This window comes from Saccoglossus kowalevskii, chromosome 22 (genome assembly GCF_978046115.1).
Source record: "Saccoglossus kowalevskii chromosome 22, keSacKowa6.1, whole genome shotgun sequence".
In the NCBI taxonomy this organism is placed as follows: Eukaryota; Metazoa; Hemichordata; class Enteropneusta; family Harrimaniidae; genus Saccoglossus; species Saccoglossus kowalevskii.
This window is the reverse complement of record NC_140662.1, coordinates 12151805-12167422: the sequence shown is the minus strand read 5'-3', so window position 1 is coordinate 12167422 and position 15618 is coordinate 12151805. Positions and strand designations below refer to the sequence as shown.

Sequence of the window (15618 nt, the reverse complement as noted above, 5' to 3'; positions counted from 1 at the left end):
ATTATTATAACTGTGTCACCGTTCTTGTCTATACCCACAGTTCTATCACATTTCCAAGTGTTATAGATATGTAAGATTTAACCAAATATATGTAATCAATTAACATGTACACACTTTTCGAGAGAGACATTGTCATTTCAGTTGCGACTTACTGCTGATAAACTCAATGTGTCATTGTCTTACCACTAGAGTTTGGTAAAACCTATGCTGGAATCATGTAACTAACCAACACTAGTATTTCCTGGTATAAAACTATTATAAGCATTATATAGTATCATAAATTAATTAAAAACATCCGTGTTAAACATGATTAAACATATTACGAAGTACCAACTCGTACGTTTTCCGTGCCTCCGTATTATATAAATACAGGTGAACACATTGAAAGGCTAAACTAAAGGCAGATTCTCAGCAATAAAGGACGGTTTGCTACAAAATAAAATTTTCTAATACAGATATTTGTTGTCAATTAGATTTTTCACTCTCAGATTAGTCGTATGTGCATCTTCGGACGCTATAGTGACAGTGGAAGAAGTGCAGTGAAAATGCGAACCACGAATTCTGACATAAGATGAACGTTGTTCTATCGCCTCGTTGCTTCACACATCTGAAAGAAGAAAAGAACGACTTTGAGTAGCATATACCGAGAAAAACGACATTTCCCACGAAGCTAGCCAAATAACTGTGGTAACTCCATATCCTGCGTGCAAATAAAATACTGTGTTACAATAAAAGCTTGAACACAGTTGTTATGACTAATTGCACCGATCTTTGATGTTTTTGCAATATTATCAGGTTTTGGAAAAGTTATGTTTCTGATTTGAGACTATCCAAACCTTGTTGATGTAGACATATTTGAATAATATCTGGGTATGTCGTCAAATTTCTTCATTGGCTTCCCAATAACACCACCAATATCACCCTCATACAACTAAGAAACATTACATGAGGCCGAGAATTTCACATAACACCTTCGTAACATCAGATTACATAGAAACTCATAAAGAGCCCGGGGTGCGTATTATGGTGAAAAATAGTTATTGAGTACATCAGATATATTCGTAGCAGTGCATCGTAATGCATTTATATTGCTGCGTTCACGATGTCATTACCCACCGTATCTGAATATTCACCGATATCTATAGCATTGCTAAGAAATTCTAAATTATTTAGACATCTCTTGAATAATGTATCGACTTTGTTGACAATGATGCTGAGTTTATCATTTTCCATTGCCCACTCTCTAGTGCCTGCATGGATCAGCAGTTGATCGGCTGTCTCCTTTAAAGAAATCACACAAGGCTTGAAGTCATCGAGCTCCTGGCGGAACCTCTGTAACAAAGATATACATTGTTACATACATGTTCGTTTTATTTGGAGTATTACATACATAGTGACTGTTATAGCACTTGTACATAATAAATCTGTTCAAGGGAAAAATGAATTATTTACTCATACCAAGTATTTTCGGTAACACTCAATCAGCATGTATTGGTCAATAAGTAGTTCCAATGGTTCCATGTCATCCATGTGATTTTCCATTTGCTGCAGCCAGCCAATTAGGTCGCTCGTAGTTGTATGAAACTCATCACATCGAATCAATCGACGCTGTAACTGCTTCTGCCAATCATATGCCAGTGAACACACGATCTCCCATCGGTCATTCATCGCCCGGACTCTCTTTTTCATTTCAGGACCACGTATGGACTCGAGTGAGGTGAACTTCTTACTGCACAAGTTTATAGACATCACTATAGCTTTTCTCGCTTCTAATTCTGCTAAGAAATCCTACATATAAGCGTAATTTGTGTAATTAAATGGAATAAAATCAAGAATTGCGTTCTCTATACTATTCGTATTAGTAAGAGCTGTACATACAAGTATGATCTGTATAATATTTAAAATGAAATATTCGGTTAATTATCCAACATTCAAACGACTTACCCGTTGTTGACGGATAGTAGAATCTAAGTAATAAATATCACCACTAGACCCAATTTGCGAACTGAGTATATTCTCTGCTTTATCTAGCCAGCTGCATATATTGTTTATGTCACTTCTGAATCTTTGCCATTCTTGATGTGTTTTTTGCATTCTACGATGCTTGTCTACCACATCAGACTGCACAACTTCCCATCTGTTGATGATAGCTAGAAAATAAAGATCATTTTCAGTAATATTTATATTGAATTGCATCTTGATAATAATACACCTACATGCATATGTAACATGAATGTCATTTAAAGATTAAATGCGTTTAAAAGCTCTGATCTTCATTGAAAACAAAACACAACGGCTAGTTGTTATAATCTAATAAAAAACACACTTATAAAGCACCATGGCTCTATATTACGGAAAATCAACCATAATTGCAAGAGATCTAGTTTCTAGTGTATCATTTGGGTATGTTCAACTAAAATTACCGACAGTAAACTATCTGTTATCGAAAATATTAGTTCAATGTGATCTGCACTATTGAAAACAAAACACAATGGCCAGTAGTTATTATAACGCAATAAAATACAATTATAAAGCACCATGGACCAATGTTTTATATTAAATACTATATTAAATAATTGAAAGAGATCTAGTTCCTAGTGTTTCATTTGGGTATGTTGAACTAAAATGACCGACATTTAGCTATCTGTTATTGCAAATATTAGTTTCAATGTGATCTGCCGATGCATGTCGCATTGACAGAAGTGAATCAGTACATCCCAGTGTTTTAAGTGTGCACTCATTTTGCACAATATATCTAATGCACTCTGTTTTATTTGTTATGTATCACACTAAAAAAACACAGTTTCACCCCGTAGACACATCAAACATAATTTCACCTCTTCAAATAGCAATGTGGATTCATTGACAACCACAAAACAATTGTACTAACGTTCAACGAGTGTTAAACACTAAAGACATGACTGCAATATGAGACCTGTAAAAGCAAATATCTAAAGCATCCCTATTAACATGAAACCTACTTGTTATTTGATCAGTTAATGTTGGATCATCCAATAATCTGTTAGCAAGACCTTTGATGATGGAAACACAAGCCACGGTGTCTGACATCAGTGACTCCTGCAGACAAATTCATACATGCTATAAGTTTATAATATACTATAATAAGTATGAATCTTTAGATAACCATAAATAAGCACCAACTCACATATTCACTTTTTTCATACTCGACATCGCAACCAGCTGGCATTCTTCTTTCCAGAGCAACCTCCATCTGTTCAATTTTGCCTTCACACTCTTGTAAAATTCTCAAGATGTCACCAGAAGGCGAAACATAATCCCTGTATTGTGCTATCGAAGGCATTTCTTGGTAAGATGTTAGATTTGCTGTATCCCAGTCAAAAGATCTACTACTGATGGGAGTGTAACTTTCTGAAATTTCTCTTAATGATGAAGCAACTTTGGCACTGTCATACGCGGAGGGGGTTCTTTTTCCGGAAGCTGTCCTGTGATTTTGACTAATACTTGATCTGCTTGATCTCGTGGGACTACTTGATTTGCCATATATGCCCGGACTACTTTTTCTAGATGGATAATTCAATGAAGATTTCAGACTGTCACTCTGAAGTGAAATTGTTCAAATAATAGTTTGGATTATAAAAATGAACTAAATAAATGTGGTAACCACACAATGCATTAAAATGAAATTAGATATGCATGTTCTTGAATACAAACTATACCAATATTACATTTTAAATGATATTGCGCAAAACCTCTCCCTTATATACTCAATTGTTGGTTCTTCATTTTATACTTAATTACTTCATATCCTGAATCGCAACATGTATATGATCCATATGTTGTCGCTAAGCAGAGCATTACATATATACACTGTTTCGATGGTCCACAGATTATAACAAGTGGGGTTTAGTTTTAAAATGTAAGGGGCTTTGCTGAACGTTTTTGCATGGGAATTGAAATTGAGTTTTGTTTTGTTTTAGCCTTATATTGTTATTGTCTAATATCACAGCCAGGGAAAATGATGTGTTGTTTTGATTTAAAGAAACGCAGCTTGTTTAGCTTAATGGATTAACACACTTAGTCTTACTTGTTTCTCACATCTGTCGAGTCAACCTATCACTGTGGGGAATATTGTAATGTAACATGCAGAATGTATATAGTTGTTGGTATAAAATTACCGGTGATTGTGGGAGCTTTTGCAATCTATGCGGGAGCCTGCTCACTCTGCCGTATACTTCATTATAATACTTGTTGAGTTCATCAAGTTCTTTCTGTATAAATTCTGCATCAGTTGACTGACACTTTTGCATCAGTGCATGGGCCAACATATTTACAGTTTCTTGCCTGGTTTTGTTTGAATCCATTTCATTTTGAAAGGCCTGTAATGTAAACAAACCAATTCAGTTTAGTGCGTTTGAAATACTTTGATTCCAATGCAATGATTGGTTTAATCAGAACCCAATTCATTATAATATAAAAAATAAGCTCCATGCTGAGAACAATAATGTACATAAATGCAAGGGTCTTATAAGCAAAATGTTTACCTAAGTGAAGAATCACAATGTATGAGCCATCGCAATATACTCCATAATATACCAAAGAGTTAAAGCGCAGTGGTCGTCGCGCAGCGCGTGTTCGAATTTCATGTAAATAAACAATTACGCGTTGTATACGTTGCTATGAGTCCCATATCGAACAGGACGCGGCACGACGACTGCCGCACTTTAATATGGTTCTCTTAGCTGTGATCACAAATGAATGAGGTAATAAAACAAGTGAAAATTAACATGAAGGTATTAAAATGACATGCCAAATAGAAGAGAACATTATACAAGACCGAACCATGTGAATGGATTTCATTCTACCAACTGGGAATTCTGCAAAATGCATTTGTGTGAGCGTCCAACATTCCTAGGATATATATTTTACGATTGTTCAAGTAAATGGGGACACTTTAACCATCATACGATTCTGCTGGCTGATATTATAGTTCATTGCAATATTTTTGGAAAACAATACTGACCTTTATTTGTTGAACCTTGACCTTCGTATCAGACTCTGAGAGATGCTCCAGGTCAGTCAGCCTGAGACCAAGTTCCATCAACCAAACCAATAAACTTTCCCTTGCAGTTTCAAACTCGTCCCTTTGGTGCAGCATCAACTTAAGTCTCTTAATAACACTTGTACATCGTCTTGATAAGTTATCCCATCTATTATTTACATCATGCACCATGGACTTCAATTTGTCACCGCTATCTATCCTGCCTTCCCTGGCAAGTCTTCGGTATTGCTTGTTTATTATCTCTAGCTGGGTAAGATTTTCATGTACGTCAGTTTGGAATAACTAAATAGCAAAGAAATTATATATAATTATAAAAAAGGAACAACCTCAAAACTACAACACAGTTTAAACGTTATCAAAACCACATATTCGAAGCTTAATTTAAAATGACATTAATTAACTAACTATTATTATGTACTGAAATGAAAAATCTTAGGTTTGTAGTTACATTTTTCCACTGCACTTGTTTAACAAATGAGGTCATACTTTCACGAATGTTATATTTCAATGTAATCAATAATATATAGTTATTATTTAAACTTAATTATTATAAGTTATACAATATAAATACATCAATTAATTTTATATGTAACAATATTCGATAACGTAATGTAGTACTATTATAGCTAGACTTACTTCAAATTGTTTAAGATCTTTTTTCATATCCACAAATGACGCAGTTGAAGAGTTGGGTATGTAGGCCACTCTCTCTGCGGATACCAACCAATCTTCAAATTTTGTATGATCGTCAAAAATTGTCTGCCAATGCCTACAAGTCTCTTCAATACTAAAATCGAGAAGACTTTTTTTTAGAAATCTGTGCTATTTATTAGCTATGTTAATAAACAACAATTGTTCAACATTGTTCTACATTTATGAATGAACAAATAATTTACCTCATCCTTCTTTTCATTGATAACGTATTTATGTGTCGCCACCTGTAATCCAGGTTTCTAGTTGATTTTTGGATTGCTTCACATTCACTTTTTGTGGGACAAGCACCACAGTCGTTTAGAAGTTCTTCACAAAAGTCTAACACTGATGCAACACCTATGCTATGACTTTCAATGTCCTTCTGCAACGTCTGGTACACACATTGGAAATGAAAGTTATAGAGATATTACTTGAACACTCGTCATTACCACTATATGATACAAAATATCGCAAATTGTGTAATAAGACAAATAGTACGATTGTGATGAGTTGAATTATCACAGTTAGTTATCATCAACACTTCTTACGTTTCAATGGATGTTCGTCATCAATATGAACTAATAATTAACCTATTAAACTGCAACAAGTTCATTAATATATGCCGTGCAATGCAGGAAAGGCAATTTGTCCCCGATATTACACGCATTTTCAATTTCCCCATAACCTAGAAGCGAGTATTCAGCAAGGGAGCATGCACGCCTTCTGACAAAAAAGCAAGCAATCTATCAAGGAATCAAGTAGTAAACAAGCATGCAAACTCATAATTAAACTAGTGACATACTAACAATCAACCGTCAATTACCAAGGTGTATGTGCAAAATGCATTGACAGTATATTAATCACACTACTTACATGTTATATAAGAACACCAAGTATTAATTTAAGTGATAGTCTTGGTGGTAATCATTTAACCACACATCACGGTGATTAGATCAAGATATAACATGCTAACCAATATGTTTAGTTCTTAGTTATTTGACATTAAAGGCCGTTTCATTTAAATGTCATTTTTTGCAGTCTTCAAAAAAGAATATATACGTCGTATTTCATGTGTGTGTGCTTTTATTGATTTGTGAAAATATATGCAAATATAAAATAAGAAAAATGATAGTTGATTTATTTAATCACAGTTTTACGTAAATTTAGTTTAAATTTCGATCAAAATTCGCAAAAACAGTTACAGCACTAATTTATGCAATAGCCGTTGTTAATGTGAATGACTCAATACTATGCTAATTACACGTAAATAATTACATATTTGCGATGGTAGTAAAGGTGGGTTGCATGTGGAACAGTTATGACGATTTCAGAGTAATTAACATGCACTATATATTATTCAATTTTCATTTCACCTAATAATGGCCAAAATACCATAATTTGAATATATATATATATATATTATTCGTCATTATTTGAGACTATAGTTGAGGAATGCATTAGGACAGACCTGTTTCCAGTCCTATACTCTAATTTGAGTAAATAAATAGACAAATAATCGATATTGACATTTGTCAGTACACTCCTATATGATATGGACAGTGGTTCGGTATTGGAATATTGGTATATTGCATGACATAAATAATACAAATGTTACCTGTTGCGTTTGCAGTTTCAGTCGTATCTCACTAGCATCATACGTTTCATAGACTAGAGGTGTTGAGAGCTCCTTCTCAATATAGGAAAGCCATTGGCAAAGGTTACTCATGTTATTTTCAAGTTGTTGCACAGCTACCAGCGTTTGCTGTAGCTTCTTTGTCCTGTAATAAGCAGGCAAACAATAACAAGAGATTACAAATACGTTTATCTTATGTATACGTTATTATTATACATCTGTTACAGTAACGCAATAAGTTATAGCGTGCCATAATTGTGAGGTATTTTACGGGGTATTTTCATCCTACCAAATAAGGAAATCTGAATTCCAAATATGGAGTAATTACGCGCGTAAGCGTCCTCTAATAATACAAACAAACATGGCTGCCACCAGGGTTTGACCGGACTCCACACAGAGAAGTTAGTTGATTCTGTTATGATTTTTTTTGGATTTTGGCATTCCCTTGATGTCTCCTTGGACGGAAAAGATGTATATTAATGGAGGTTATTACGAGGATACCTCAATGTATGCACTCAGACAGTACGCCGTCGCATCGACAGACGCGCATTTTGTAAACTAATTATCACAAGGTACATATAATTCACAGTATGCGTGAATCGAGCGTTTTTTATTGATGTGGTTCGAGCATCCCAAACTTAATAAAACAATAAATTCATATAAAGAACTCACCTAAAAGATATGAAGTTCATGAGATGTTTCCATTTATCATTTATCCGAGCGAGTTTATATTCTATCTCACTGGCTTTGAGTTCGTTACTTGCGGAAATCAATCTTTCTCCCAATTCAATCAACTGTTTTTTATTATCAGCTGCCGTTTTCAATTCTCCACTGTATGCCTACAGATGAAGATAAACTCGTGTTCTATAGTTTATGTACTAGTTTTAGAGAAGAACGTCAAGTTGGAAACCACTTAGTTAAAAAAGGATAAAGTTTTTTAGATTATTATAACGCATAACAAATATATTCGTAATACTTTACTCTTAACCGTAAATATTCATCAAAACCTTTGATTGTATTATCAATAACATTCGTTTGTGATTAGTGATCATGTGTAAATATGCAAATTGCCTAATTAGTTGGCACAATTGTTACTAATAATGAGGCGGTCTTTTATTAATCCACTCAAACTGATTACATTCGTTTACTGACTTTATTCTACGACGAGCGGGTATCAAAATATCGCGATTACACGTCTTGTCATGGTTAGCTATCATTGATCACGTTTTGAGCATCTTGACTAAAACTGATGATCGTGTAAATCGTTATATGGTCGTTCGTAATTTGACTACATCAATATCACTATGCTACAAATTAATTATGCATTTTATCCATAATCATATGTATGTAACATAGGCAAGTGCACTGTGTTCAAAACCATTTCACACTGGATGTAATACATCAAATGGACATAAAATGTGTGCGATATTTTTCAGATTGTCATTAATCATTTGGAGTTGTAAAGTGAGATGACTGAACTTACGTGTTGAAGTTCATACAGCAGACCTTCAATGTTGTTTTCACCATTCTTAGACATCTTAACTTCCGTTTTGATAAACCAATCAGAAAGCTCCTTGTATCTTTCTGCAAACAGTGACCATTCATGGATTTTATCTATGATTACCTGTTTTCTATTAACCGTCTGGTGTCGTATCTCGTCCCACTGTTCAGCAAGCAATGATATCTTTTCTCTGAGTATTGATAAATCCTCTGGATTGATAGTTCCGACAAGTTCGTGTTCTAGGGTTGTTAGTGTTTTCAGTTTGACCTGCGACGTCACAAAAGCAGATTCCTGTTGCTATAAAAAAAACATAAAGTGAGTAAGACAAAATAAAAATAAACATCCTCTCAACTTAAAGTTTTAAAATGGAAATAAAAAAGAACAAACTCACCTTGCAATTTTGCAACTCGTGCTGTAGTTCTTCATATAGGCAAGGTAATGAACCATTCAACATCTCCTTCGTATCAATTAACCATGCCTGTAAGTCTTCAATATGTTGCTCAGCACTATTCCACTGTCCGATAAGTTCTTCTAGTTTGTGTGTTTGTTTATTTAATGCAGCTGTAATATTATACCAGCGTTTCTGGGAATCGGTAAGCTCCATTTTGATAACCTCATTGGCTACTCTGTCTGATATGCGCATTAGTTGTATACCATTTTCGTTTAGTGATAAGAAGTTGCCTTCCTGAATTGAAACCTCTTGTTGAGTATTCTTAAATGAAGCAAATATGAGGGTCAGTTTCCATTTTGACCCTCACCCTATAAAACTATCTTTGGAATATTTGTGGTCAGTGGAGAATTATTTTCATTTGATTTAAAATGACTATGGTAAATGGGTAAAATGCCCCCAAAATTGTCGAAATAATCAATGATTGCGTCTGAAGAGATGATTTAAACATATCATCAATTACGTTCTGAATTAACATACAATAGAGTTAATTATCTGAGTATTACTGATGATAATTATACCACTTCCTTTATTAGTACATAATTAATTCAATTTAATTCTCATTTATATTACCTTCCATCAGCATTTTGAAGTTTAGTGATAATTATATTCCAATAATATATCTAACTGAACTTGAGATTGATCATACTTAGACCCCTTTTTTCATCATCAGAAATACCATACTCTCTCCAATCTATGTGGTTGTGGTTACACAGATACATAAAGCGTTTTATTGTGTCTCAGGTTGATTTATGTTTGGTAGTGCCACATGTTGAACAGTGTCTCACTATATTCGACACGCATCACTCATGTATAGTATACCCTTGCTGATTGCATGCAGTGAGGTGTACTTGTCAATCGTTTGTTTTGTGTTGAGTAGTAATTATATAAGTTTATTAATAACTTCGTATTTGACTTACTTCTGCCTGTTCCAGCATGTGTTCCAGTTTCAGTAACGTGGGGCATGTGATTTCACATGCAGCTATTTCTTCATCCATCCCATCAAACCAACTATTCATCTCATCCAACATCATTATGTATGTTTGCCAGTCTGCGATGGCTTGGTCGATAATCTCTTTACGTTGACTGGCCCTCTTCACAACACTCTGCCATTGCTCAGTCAGTAATATTAACTTATTTTTGAATTCTTCCTGGTCATCAAGCTCGAATTCTTTCAATATCTTTTGACCATCACTTATGACAGAGAACAGGATCTGTTGCCGATTGAATATGTCTGATTCAAACAACTGCAAGAAATTACATGAGTCCGAAGAAGAAAAATTTAGACCTTATTATTTAGTTACAGGAAATTTGTAACTATGCTTAGTCTACACCGATAGTTTATCAATTAACTGCTTTTTATCCATGACATACCTCAAATAGTTGCTGTTGCTCTAGTAGAAGTTTGTAGTTCCCAGCAATATTAACAGAAAGGTTGGTTTCAATCTGAGCGACGAATATCATCCACGCGTCACATTTCTGGGCAAAGCTCTGATGTTGCAGCCATATGCCTTGCAATTTGCGGTATCTCTCGGACGTCTGATTGGACAGGGTATTCCACTTACGGTTCAAATTGGTTAGTTTCTGGGCATCACTGGTTTCCAAAGATTGTTTGTATCCCATTTCATTGAGCGAGTCCAGCTGGCTGTTGTTATTTATAAACTTGACAATTACAGACTGTGGGAATAAAATATATCTATGTAACCAATGAATTTATTCATTATAATTTGTTTTGTGTTTCTACATAACGTGTCAGGAAAAATGTCTAAGCGTTACAAAATCGGTTGGCATATTGGAAACATTTATTATTTATGGAAATTGAACGCCCATAATGCTAAATAATTGTGTCATACAGCACATTTTAATACGAAATATTACGTTAACGGCAATAATATAATAACATATGTATGTTGATTATTATACTTTACACTCATTAAAAGCTATCCCATAAATTTCTCAACCAAAAATTCTCATCTCATATATTAAGTATCAACACGGTTTTATTCTGGTATTTTTTTGTCAGGTTCTTCAGATGACACATATATAGGAAAACATACTGTAAAACATGTCTTTTTGCCGAGCATGTCTTGTTCGCGAATTTAGCGAGAGAACTGATTCGCTAATTCAAGATGTCGCTAATGACTTTATTATCAATTCAAAATGGCCGCCAAATAAGAAATCAACAATGACAAGAGAGATTCGCTAAATCAACATTTCGCTATTACGTAATTTTACCACAATTGGCTAAAATTGCATGCCGCTTTTTCAACATGTTTTACAGTACTCTGTACAGTGCTTTTCATGGAATGCACTTCCAATTGTGCATTGTAGAAGGTGCCTAACAAGATTCCAAGATCAGAGCAATGAGCAATACCCCTTAGTTGAACAAGCGATAATCTACCTTCAATTCTGCCATTCTGTCCTGTATATATTTCTCCTTGATTGACGTATTAGGATCATCTTTATCGATTACCTCCTCAATATTATCTATCCAGATTGTCAATGTTTGTAATGTGTCTTGGAACTTCCGTTGGGAAATAATGTAATTCTCCATCCTCTCCACTTGTTTATTTACCGTTTTTCGCATGTTATCGAGTTTCTATAGAATGATTTATAAAAAAAGAAACAATACTGTTATAAATTAGTGGAAATATGTTTACTGCAATATTTGTTCTAACATTGTCCAAAGGAACCCATGTGTATGGAAGGAAATAAACAATACGTTTTTATTCCTCACACATATTGTATCCACAGTTACTATATTATACTGTATAGTAGAAGAAACCAATGTCCGTGATTATGGGTGATTTATCTTTACTAAATCTCGTTGTGATGGGTGCAATATATTGAAATTAATTTAATTTTCTCCGATATATTCCAAATAGTTAAAAATTGATATTCCCACCTGTTGTAGTGATTTCTGCTGTGCTGTTATTTCCATAATTGTAGTACTGTCCGCATGTCCCGTGAGTGGATTGATTAGTAATGTTAACCCAGACACACTATGGTAGCTATCCAGTTCCAGTTTTAAACCCTATTTTAGACAAAACAAATCAGCCATGGTCTCTACTGAGTATGAACCATTATCAAATGTTACATCCTAAAGAAGGTAACAGACTTGCCATATGCTGCTTCCAATAGACTCCTTATATGATGTTTCCAATGTAGTATCAAGACTTTAACATGTCCATGTACCACTATAGACAATTCAGATTTAATTTGGTAAAATATTTGCATACATGTTATTTAAACATACGGTTGACACATGAGTTTGTGTGTACTCCTGCAAGTTGTTTAGTAATATGTCACAACTTAGTACGAGTATGACTGAAGGAATAAAACTATTAAACCCGTATTGGTATTAGTGAGAAAAAGTATATACAATAGCAACACTGTATAGGCACACTCAGTGAAATAATAATTTCGAAATATACCTTAGCTGACTCCAACTGTTTATTTTTGTCAGCATCACTATTTTGTGCAAAAAACATCCATATCATGGCTTCTACTCTGTGTTCTTTCCCTTCGATCCACTCTGCCACCTTCAGATATTCATTTTCATATGACTCCCAGTGCACCAAGGCTTGTTCGTACATGTGCATTGTGGCACCAACTGCCTTCCACCTGGGGAACAACAATAATACATAATAACGATACAAATCTGTCTTATTTAGTGTGCAACGTCCAGCGTTCCCATGTAGTATTTGTATTTGTTACAAGTCCGTAATTGCAATGTCAAGTATGCGAACTAAACTGAAGCAAAGCAATTGTCTTCAACTTACCTGATACTGATGTCAGAGATACTTGTTTCTAATTCATTGCCAACAGAAGGCTCACATACTTGAATCAACTGTTTGGTTAAGTTGTTTAGTGTTGCCAAGTGAATATTACTGTTCTTTAATTCTATTTGAAAGCTCTTTATAGTAAAGAAAACAAAATATAGTATTGTAGAAATTGAATCATATTAAAAACAATAATTATGTGTGAACACAGTATGCATTTTCAGCACAGACAAATTGTACAAATGTTAATTTAAATGTTTGCTAATAAAACAATACTACTTGTTTTAAAGAAATCAAGTATTTTTTCCTCTTAATAGACTTTATATAGACTTTATATACCTTAACTTTATATAGACTCGACTTGAAGGAATCCAATCTACCACTGATAGTTTTTAATTTACTGACAATGTACTCGGCTTCAGTGAGACACTTGCTCACGATGTGTAACGTCTCGTTATATTGTTTCCACAGATCTAACAAAGTCAGTAGATTTCTTTGCAAATTAGATCGTTTCGTTAAAAGGGTATTTTTGGCTTGTTGAATTCTATCGATTGTACTTTGTATTTGACCCCTTGAGCAGATCTTGAGACCAGACTTCTCCATCATTTCCAGTTCATGGCTCTTGGATTCCACCAGCTCTTCAACAACCTGTGAGACCCAACAGACATTTCAGTATAGTAAGACAGGACATTATGTGGGTCAAGCACAGAGCATATACAAATCATAGGTAATACTGAACCGAGCAATCTTACCTGACAATCTCTCAACGCATTTCGCACTTCAATTTCATGTCCAATAGTACCTTCATGTCGTACAATCCTGCATTCTTGCTGCTCATACCACTTCAACACGTCATCGATACTCTTCTCATAGTCTATCCAGTCTGTATGTAGAATCTCTAAGCTTTTTATTCTGTCATTTACTTCTTTATTAATCGATTGCCACATGTTGTTAAGTGCACATATTTGTTCAGCAAAGTCTGTCGTGTCACTGTTTTTGCTGTTCTTATCTTGATTTGCTTTGTTAATAAACTCCACTGTCATCTGCCTAGATTGTAAGTCGAGTTGATAATCCTGTAAACCAGTGTAAAAAAAGACTATTACGTAACAAATTTGGTAGTATGGAATTAAAACCATATGCAATACATGTAGTATACATTCGAATATGCATTATCCAAACAAACATGTTTCCACGAACGTGTGAGAATCGTACCTTGTATTTTCGGAGATCACTTTCAACATCAATTGAGCCACTACAATCCGCCATATCATATTTGGCGATCGCCTTCTGGAGTCCGCCCATCCACATCATTAGTTCTGTCAATGCCTGTCGTGATGGCAAAATCTCCATCTGTAGACGATGCAATTCGTCTTGCAGAGCTGGAATATCAGACATCAGTTTATTCCAATGGCTTTCTATTATGCTGATTTTTTCTTTGACACACTTGATGTCTGTTGTTTTAAGAATGACTAGCTGATTGCCGTTATTCACAACAGCAGTTTTAATATTAGAGTGGCTATCCACATCTTTCCTGAATTCCTATGATATTGCAAAAGAGAGAGAAATAAATAAATGTTAGGTTGTTCTACATTGTATTTACTACTTTGAAAATTCTGTTTTGTACATTACTATATTGCTTGAGAATATTACTTAATAGATGATAGTACAAAGATGATTATGTTTTATGTGAAATTGTTATATGCCAATCATGTAGCCCAATTAAAATATGCCTGCTTCAATTATGCGACTATTTACTTAATTTTCGTCTGATTGCAGGAAACCTATGATTTGATTGATTTGAAATGCAGGCCTATCAATCAAGATTGTTTTTTGGAATAAACGCAATTAATTATAATTACCAATCACTCACCATAAATTTATCCAGTTGATGAGCAATTGAACCTTTTTCTGAAACGTGTTCTCGTCTGGTCCACTCGTCAAGCCATTGCAATGCGCGTTGTAACCAGTCCACCAACTCGTCAGATTCTGATTCAAAGGTCATCCATGTACTCAACAGTAGATTTAAAGCCTTTAAGCTGGTTGTAACTTTACCCTTAAGGTCCATCCATCTTTCACTGAAATCCCGTACCCTCGATTCTAATGCTGGACATGCAATATCCTTCAGAAGATTCCTTCCTAGGGTAATAACTTGATCTGAAGACGTCTCGTTGTCAGCAAGCAATGTCTCAATTGCCTAACAAAGAAGGCGTGGATGATGTATTTGAGGTTTTGGTTATGATATAATAAATGTGAAGTTAACTTAACATAACTCTTGACAATACGATGGTGTGCCTTGAAATATACAATATTCACTGTGACTAGATTATTATAGTCATCTCGTATATTCATAGAACAGAAATTAAAATGGGGAAAATGTTATTCTGAGATATATTTACCTACTTTTAATTCATATCAACAAATTTTTACCTGGAGGCGGTGTACATTCTGCTGTATCACCTCTATATTACTGTCTCGTGTATCTCCTGGAAGTTGAGATTCCATGTGTGCTAACCAACCGTT

General features: G+C 34.5%; 2 protein-coding genes and 1 long non-coding RNA gene across 3 annotated transcripts; all 3 read right to left on the bottom strand.

Moving 5' to 3' along the window:
• Nucleotides 1-826: 826 nt before the first annotated feature.
• Nucleotides 827-1668, bottom strand: LOC144350662 (nesprin-2-like). Its single transcript, XM_078008759.1, has 3 exons — nt 1459-1668; nt 1117-1332; nt 827-931 (listed from the first exon to the last, which is right to left on the bottom strand). The coding sequence occupies exons 1-3, from the start codon at nt 1666-1668 to the stop codon at nt 827-829; spliced, it is 531 nt and encodes a 176-aa protein (XP_077864885.1).
• A 13-nt stretch (nt 1669-1681) lies between these two features.
• On the bottom strand, nt 1682-2031 carry LOC144350667 (uncharacterized). Its single transcript, XR_013420296.1, has 2 exons — nt 1945-2031; nt 1682-1788 (listed from the first exon to the last, which is right to left on the bottom strand). It is a non-coding gene; the product is annotated as an uncharacterized LOC144350667 (long non-coding RNA).
• An 861-nt stretch (nt 2032-2892) lies between these two features.
• LOC102808171 (nesprin-1-like) lies at nt 2893-14045 on the bottom strand. The gene is made up of 18 exons (XM_006815772.3): nt 13851-14045; nt 13438-13746; nt 13099-13232; nt 12751-12940; nt 12222-12350; nt 11718-11915; nt 10691-10993; nt 10237-10563; nt 9260-9580; nt 8851-9165; nt 8040-8206; nt 7350-7512; nt 5938-6125; nt 5678-5828; nt 5003-5323; nt 4203-4358; nt 3167-3580; nt 2893-3078 (listed from the first exon to the last, which is right to left on the bottom strand). Exons 1-18 carry the CDS (start codon nt 14043-14045, stop codon nt 2893-2895), a joined length of 4167 nt encoding a protein of 1388 aa, XP_006815835.3.
• Between the last annotated feature and the right edge of the window lie 1573 nt (nt 14046-15618).

Excerpts from the sequence above, each read along its gene's own strand:
- LOC144350662 (XM_078008759.1), bottom strand. The coding sequence starts at position 1,668 with ATGAATGACCGATGGGAGATCGTGTGTTCACTGGCATATGATTGGCAG. Across the intron at positions 1,333-1,458 it reads AGTGTTACCGAAAATACTTG|AGGTTCCGCCAGGAGCTCGA; the intron begins GTATGAGTAAAT and ends TCTTTGTTACAG. Across the intron at positions 932-1,116 it reads TCGGTGAATATTCAGATACG|TTGTATGAGGGTGATATTGG; the intron begins GTGGGTAATGAC and ends AATGTTTCTTAG.
- LOC102808171 (XM_006815772.3), bottom strand. The coding sequence starts at position 14,045 with ATGTGGCAATCGATTAATAAAGAAGTAAATGACAGAATAAAAAGCTTA. Across the intron at positions 13,747-13,850 it reads ATGCGTTGAGAGATTGTCAG|GTTGTTGAAGAGCTGGTGGA; the intron begins GTAAGATTGCTC and ends TGGGTCTCACAG. Across the intron at positions 7,513-8,039 it reads ATGAACTTCATATCTTTTAG|GACAAAGAAGCTACAGCAAA; the intron begins GTGAGTTCTTTA and ends TGCTTATTACAG.